The 7,371-nt window shown below is 33.1% G+C and overlaps 1 protein-coding gene across 1 annotated transcript; it reads left to right on the forward strand.

The window, feature by feature from the left end:
• The first annotated feature begins 320 nt into the window (after positions 1–320).
• On the forward strand, positions 321–5,518 carry LOC114286640 (O-fucosyltransferase 28). Its single transcript, XM_028229818.2, has 9 exons — positions 321–767; positions 2,562–2,594; positions 2,974–3,046; positions 3,165–3,235; positions 3,735–3,823; positions 3,971–4,103; positions 4,226–4,458; positions 4,615–5,091; positions 5,288–5,518. The coding sequence occupies exons 1-9, from the start codon at positions 321–323 to the stop codon at positions 5,472–5,474; spliced, it is 1,743 nt and encodes a 580-aa protein (XP_028085619.2). The 3' UTR covers positions 5,475–5,518.
• The last annotated feature ends 1,853 nt before the right edge of the window (positions 5,519–7,371 follow it).

Here is a 7,371-nt window from a genome sequence, read left to right on the forward strand (position 1 = left end):
CCTAAAGATTCTCTTTCTTTGGCTTGCCAACAAAAGAAAAAAAAAAAAAAAAAAACTAATGGAGAGAGAGAGAGAGAGAGAGAGAGAGAGAGAGAGAGAGAGAGAGAGAGATGCATGGCCTCATATCTCGGAGCCAAATTCAGAAAAAGGTGCAACAATAGTTCAATTGGAAGTTAGTAATAACCGAGAGAAATAGAATATGGAAACAAAACAATCACCAATTCTTCACAACAAGCTTCTTCAACTCCCTCATCCCATGTCTCTCGTTTCATCTCTTTCCTCTTGACTCTTTTTCTCTCTCTCTTTTTACATTTTTCTATATGTCACCGACGAAGGGTGGAAGCAACAAGCCTTCCACCACCGGTGGTGGCGGTAGTAGGACGAGAAGAAGAACAGTGGATTGCGTTGAATTTGTAGAAGAAGATGGTACGGGAAGTGGGTATGTTGTTGGGCAGAGCCATCCCCATCGCTCTCCAGTGGTGGTGGGTTGTTGCACCGTGTTGCGAAAGAGGGTACATTCCATGTTAAAATTTTTGAGGCCAGGACGAAACCTGAACCGGTGGGTTCTTCGAGCTCTAATGTTGTTGGTGGCATCTACCACATTTGTGAAATTTGCACTCATGAATGGCATGCATGAATTGGATGAAATGACGAGCGCGAATGATTTTCTGATACATCCAGGGACCATTGATGGTTCTGCAATGCCTCAAAATGTTGTGGTGGAGGATGGTGGCCACCCTGCCAATCTCATGAATAATCAGTCTACGGTCAAACACTCTTTTTACAATATGATTTTGAATTTTTATGTGTAGATATAGGCAAATTATTTGGTGTTAGAAGATTACCACATTCTCTCTATCGTTCTTTCTCTATAATAATGTTGCCATGGTTTTTATTATAACTTGACACACGTCAACAAAATACATAATCTAACAGTTCAAGTTTAACCTTAAATCAAAATAATGTTAAATTACTGCCCTTACATTTTAAACGATATATTCCAAAACGATGCCATTTTGTTTCAACTTTAAACATGAACTGTAAGATTATCACAATAAGATCATTGTAGAGAAAAGTAAAATAGATAATCCTAATCCACAATGATAAAAGGATGTAATTAGTTCAATTCCATCGAGGTTGAAGAAAAATTTAGCACTCAACCAATAACTTTAATTTTGTTAGTTGAAGTTTTGTTGATTTTTTGATTTATTGCAAATGAGATACTCAAAGAAGTCATTAAACATTTTTATTAAAATACGGCATATGGAATCCCACATTGAGAATAAATGAAGAGAGAGGACATGGCTACTTTATAAATGGTGCCTCATTAACCTTTATTTATTTATTTATTTATTTATTTTTTTTTTTGATCAGCAAAGAAAAATTTCATTAACCTTTATTTTTGAAACATATAACATTGGTCACTTATCTTGTAATGCTCAAAGAATCAAAATATAATTTTTTTTGGATATAATATTTTGATTCGTATTATTGTAAAACTTTTTAGAACCGAAACATGCTATATCTTTTGGGCAATCAATTTGACCAAAACATGAAATTTTGATTGGTTTCTAATGGTTGATTCTATTCGATTTCATTAGTTTTTCTTATAGTTCACTATGTTACTAATGCAATGTAATACATGAGCTAATAAATTAATAATAATAAATAAGTGATTATCATAACATTATTTTTGATTAAAAAACTAATTTTTTTTTTTTGTTTAATTACTTGTTTTTATATTCCATAATTAACATCCAAGTGCACAAAAATAAATTAGTGAACCAATTATAGGCGCTCGCAAACTTATATATAAGTAAATGGAGATGCTACTATGCGCATCCGTGGAAGGGCGCATATGGTATGCACTTTATAACAGCACAACATAATGTTGTAATATAAACCATAAAACGACATAACTTTCCTTACCTAGAAAATGTACAACGTTTTACTCACCACAAAAAGTATTATTTTCACTTTAGGGTGCACAATAAATCAATCATTCGTAACCTTTATCACAAATTGACATAACATACACCACAAGCATTTATAACTTTCATCATAAAAAATCATAACTTTCTTACGATGTACCCCTTTCTAGGGTACATATCATAAATTTTTCCATAAATAAAATATTTATTTGTTTTATATTCGCGTCCCTAATATTTTTGTAATGCAGCATTGTGGCTTTGGTTCGGTTTCTATATAGCCAACTATGTTTTCATTTTGATTTTGGTATGAGTTTAGATTTGTTTTTTCAGGTTTTTCGATGAATTATGAACTAAGATGTGTTGAATATTTGATCTTCTATTTACATGATAAATTATTACTAGATCATACTAACAAAATTTAAGGTTGTCTTGTTGAGATGCTCGATGGATTGGATTGCCAAAGTGAAATTTATATTTTTACTAGTGCTCGTTTCACTATTTAAATTCTAATTGCTATGACGGTGTTGTTTTGTTGATTTATACTTTTGGAAGTTATTTAACTTTATGGTTTAGGTCCTTTTCATATGAAATCTTGTCTTTTTAATTAATTTATTTTTATTTTTATCACAGGGGCATTCAGGACTTCGCTCGACTAGTCCCCAGGTACGTGTAGTGTAATTTCCTATCGTACACCTCTCGAGCAATTATCAAAGATAAATACAAAATTGACCTTAATGGTGAATAAAAATGAAATCTAAAACCTTTTGCTTATATGACCATTGGTCTACCCCTTGGGCTAGGCTTGAAATAGTGTTAATTTGTTTCATTAGTGGTTACAATTGAGGTCAATTTTTATTTATTTATTTACTTATTAGTTCATAGTTTAGGGAGAAAGGTCTTCTATGTGACAAGAAATAAACTGTTATCTCTTAATGAAATGCATGATTCGGATTAATTGAATTAGTAACCAATTGATTAATTGGGATCTTATTTCTGATTACTTAATTATGATCCCTCTATTACTTTCGTTTCTACTTGTTAGACTCTTGAAATTTGGAGGAAGCCGATGAGTGACAACCATTTCAAATGCATAGATCGGTCACCTAAGGAAACAAGTATGTCCACACAAGTTTCAACACCACAACTTGTTACGTAGATTTCAATTGTTTAATTACAATTCCACATTTTATTTACTTCCTGGCATCCTAACTTGTGAGTTGTTGTTTGTTGTAGGGAATGGAACTGCTACAGATGGATATATTCTAATTCATGCAAATGGTGGATTAAATCAAATGAGAACTGGGGTGAGTAGCTTTCTTCCATGTTATTTGCGAAGTCAACTTCCATGCTTCCAATGTTCGCATTCTTGCACAAGTTTTTACTACTTTTGAAAGATTAAATTTTTATATTAAAAGTTACATATCAAATAACTTGTTATCATTGTATGAGTGCAATGGACCTTACTTTCGACCAGAGATTCTCAGTCCCAAAATCCATCTATCCTTATCCAAATTCACTCACATTCATTTAATCATGTGAGAATCTAGAAACATAAAAATCTCAATACATGATTAGAAGTTTGTGAGTCAGTCAATTAGGATAGAGGGACAAAAAAAAGTTTATGCATTATATTGTATTGTACTAATGCATTGATGACACATGATTTTGTATTATTCTAACTTTTTGCAAGTATAAAAAATTAATCATTATAATATGTGTTGTATGACTCTTATTGAAATCTCATCATCTATTTTGCTCGAAAGTATTTTTCCTTATTATTATTTGTTATTGTGTAAAATACAGATAAGTGATATGGTTGCTGTTGCCAAAATCATGAATGCTACTCTTGTTCTTCCTACGTTGGATCATGAGTCATTTTGGACAGACCCTAGGTGATTTCACAATCACATATTCTAATAATACTAGCATTCTGGTAGACATTATATAGGCAACTAGCTATCTAGTGACAATAAAAGGAAGAAAGGAAATTAGTTAATTATATCATTGTTTCTATCTACAATATTAAAACATGTTTGCAGTGAGTTTAAAGATATCTTTGATTGGAAGCACTTCATAAGGGCACTAAAAGATGATATTGATGTGGTAGACTCTCTTCCCCCACAACTTGCCAATGTGAAGCCCCTTCTCAAAGCCCCTGTTTCTTGGTCAAAGGCACGCATTATACATTTTAAAAACTTCATTTATCCTCCTGATTTGTTTAGATTCATATTCGAATTCAGATTCTAATTAAAAAAATGAAAATGTGTTTTTACATTTCTATTTTCATAGTGCAGGCAGGTTACTATAGAGGACAGTTACTCACATTGCTAAAACGGAACAAGGTGATGAAATTTACTCATACTGACTCACGCCTAGCTAACAATGGCCTCTCTAGTCCAATCCAAAGGCTCAGGTGTCGTGCAATGTATGAGGCCCTTCGATACACAGAAGAAATTGAGCACCTTGGAAAGGTTTTGGTTAATAGACTTAAAACAAACAATGAACCATACATTGCTCTCCATTTAAGGTAGGCACCATATATCTAACTAGTACTTCTACAAAACTAACCTAGCTTAGCTTTTCAAATTATATATAGGCATCTCTATCTCTTAGTTTCTAATGTTGTTCAATTATCATCAACCATGCCATGCCATGCCATGACAAATTGCCAATGCAATTGTAGATATGAAAAGGACATGCTTGCTTTTACCGGTTGCAGTCATAGCCTCAACTCATCGGAGTCTGAGGAGCTCCGCAAACTAAGGTACGAGGTAAGGCACTGGAAGCAGAAACGGATTAAAGGGGAAGAACGACGAGTCCAAGGAAAATGCCCAATGACCCCAAGAGAGGCAGCGGTGTTTCTCAAGGCTATTGGGTACCCTTCTGCCACCAAAATATACATAGTTGCAGGGGAGATTTACGGACAAGAAGGGCTTGCAGCGCTCCATGCCAAGTACCCAAACATATACTCTCACTCAAATCTGGCAACAGAGGAAGAGTTGAAACCTTTCAAGGATTTTCATAATCAGCTTGCTGCCTTAGACTATATTGTAGCACTTGAAAGTGATGTGTTTATCTATACCTATGACGGAAACATGGCCAAGGCCGTTCGTGGGCATAGGATATTCGAAGGGTTCAGAAAAACCATCAATCCTGACAAGTATGTATGGTTGATAATTCGCTAATACTTAGGCTTCATCTAGTAGTTGGGTTGTTTGGTTTTTGTGCTTTTTTGTCTTTAGTGAAACTTTTTCAATTTAGATTTTTTTTTTAAATTTATTTTTATTGTAGATTCATCTAGACTAAATGACCATAACTTAGAAAGTTGTTAAATTGGGTTCATCTTGTTGTTGCAGGCAAAAATTTGTGAAGCTGATTGATGAAATGGACAAGGGTAAGTTGACTTGGGAAGAGTTTTCATCTGAGGTTAGGAGGCTACATGAAAATAGGATTGGAGCACCACAATATAGAGCGGTCAGACATTTGCCAAGGCATGAGGAATACTTCTATGCAAATCCTTTCCCTGGTTGTGTTTGTGACTAAGTCCTGAGAGTGTTCAAAGAACAATAAGAGTATAGCGACCTAGCATGAAGCTAAAACACCAATTTGGGAATCATAGAGCTGAGTTGTAGTTGATATGAGTGTGTAGATAATTTTTTCTTTTCTTGAATGGCAAATTGAAGCAAGAAAAGAGTCGCCCAGAGGTAACACTACAATGTTCATGCCATCATATGCATGTGCATGTACGCACATGTACAAACATTTTTCTTTTTCTTTTTTTATGTATTTGCATAGCTAAAGAAGCTCTATGAGGAGGGAGCATAGATAGTGACATACAATTTTATTGACAAAAATTAGTTAATCCTATGGGAAATACTCTAATCTTATGAATTGTTTGACCTATAATAGCTTAATCTCTTATATTTTTATGAAATTAAACCTTAAATCTCTTCATTTGAAATCCATCTATCGAAATAGAATCTAATATCATGTTTCTATCTCTGTTTCCCAATTTAGATATAGTGACAGTTGATCCTTTTGACAGCGCTAACTAGTTTAATAATTAATCAAGTGACAGATGATCTCCCAAAATCTTAGAACACTAGTTTTCTAAATATTTGTTGTTTTACTCGGCTTTCTAAAACTAGTTTTTGAAAACAATAAACCAAACAAAATTACCCAGTTATATTTTGTTTTCTGTGGCTCTAAAACAAATAAATTGTTTCTAAAAAAACTCTACAAACATAAGTTTAAATTTTTTGAACTTGTTCCCATGCGGACATAGAAGAGGGGAGGAAAAGCCATTAAAATTTGTAGTAGTAAGGCTAAATTAAACAAAATAGAATTTAATAGCACCTTACAATTTTAGGAAAGTAGAATAATCATATATTCCACTCAAGTAATAAAAACTTATCTTTCCTGCATTTAGTTATAACAATTGAGAGAGAGGATTGAGAAAATAAGAACAAATAGAAAAAGTAAAAGGAAAGTTCTGTTACTGCTATTTTGTTGGATGGCTTGGAACAACTCTTTGTTTTTGAGTTCCGTATTCTTTGTAGCTTCGACCCCTGGTAAATTTAAAAAATAAGAAAATTGTACGAACCAAAGCATGAAGAATAACTTTAAAATATAGTTCCACTGCATTCAGTTGTTATCAAGAAGTGAAACGAAAAGAAAGAGAAAGAAAAGGGTCAATCTTTTCATCTATTTATTAGCAATTCTTTAGGTCAATGTACTAATCTAAACATGGTGCATTTGTGTTTAGATTCAAGTGCAAAATATTGTTGCTTGTGTAAATTTATAAACTTAGAAAAGATTTATCCTTAATGAAATGCTTTGTGTATGTGTGTGTGTGTGTAGATTGGGACCTTAATGAAATGCTTGGTGCTTATTAAAAAGACCTTGAAGATAATAAGCATAAATATCGAACTTGTAATAAAAGGGAAGAACGAAAGGGTCTATTATTTACTTTTTGTAATAATCCAAAAGCATTTGGTCAACACATTTTTTTAGCCCACCTACTTTTTTTTTTGATCAGCAAAGAAAAATTTCATTTAATTGCATGAAATTAAAGGTACAGGAAGATGACATGCATCGAGAGAGATTCGGAAGTATAAAAATACCCCTACTGCTACTTGATAATGGAGTGTAGAAGAGTAAACTTCTTGATTTCTCGAAAACAATTTGTTTATGATCACCAACATCTTAGCAAATATATTTTGCTAGATAGGATGTACATTGCAATCGTCAAGAGCTTTTGTGTGTGTGTGTGTGTGTGTTCTAATTTTGAACAATCGCTTCTTTGTGTTGTTATGTGGAATACAGGATTGTGAGTATCCAAATTTTGCTAGAAAAGGTAATTACGAAAAAACAACATCTAGATTGGCATCTTTTTCTTGACTTCAGTTTTTCGGTGATTTGACCAATGATCCATTGTTTG

Source organism: Camellia sinensis, chromosome 8 (genome assembly GCF_055761805.1).
Source record: "Camellia sinensis isolate YWXY chromosome 8, ASM5576180v1, whole genome shotgun sequence".
Lineage (NCBI taxonomy): Eukaryota > Viridiplantae > Streptophyta > Magnoliopsida > Ericales > Theaceae > Camellia > Camellia sinensis.

Coding starts and splice junctions, on each gene's coding strand:
- LOC114286640 (XM_028229818.2), top strand. CDS start 321: ATGTCACCGACGAAGGGTGGAAGCAACAAGCCTTCCACCACCGGTGGT. Junction 3,047..3,164: donor TCGGTCACCTAAGGAAACAA/GTATGTCCACAC, acceptor TGTTTGTTGTAG/GGAATGGAACTGCTACAGAT. Junction 3,824..3,970: donor TCATTTTGGACAGACCCTAG/GTGATTTCACAA, acceptor ACATGTTTGCAG/TGAGTTTAAAGATATCTTTG.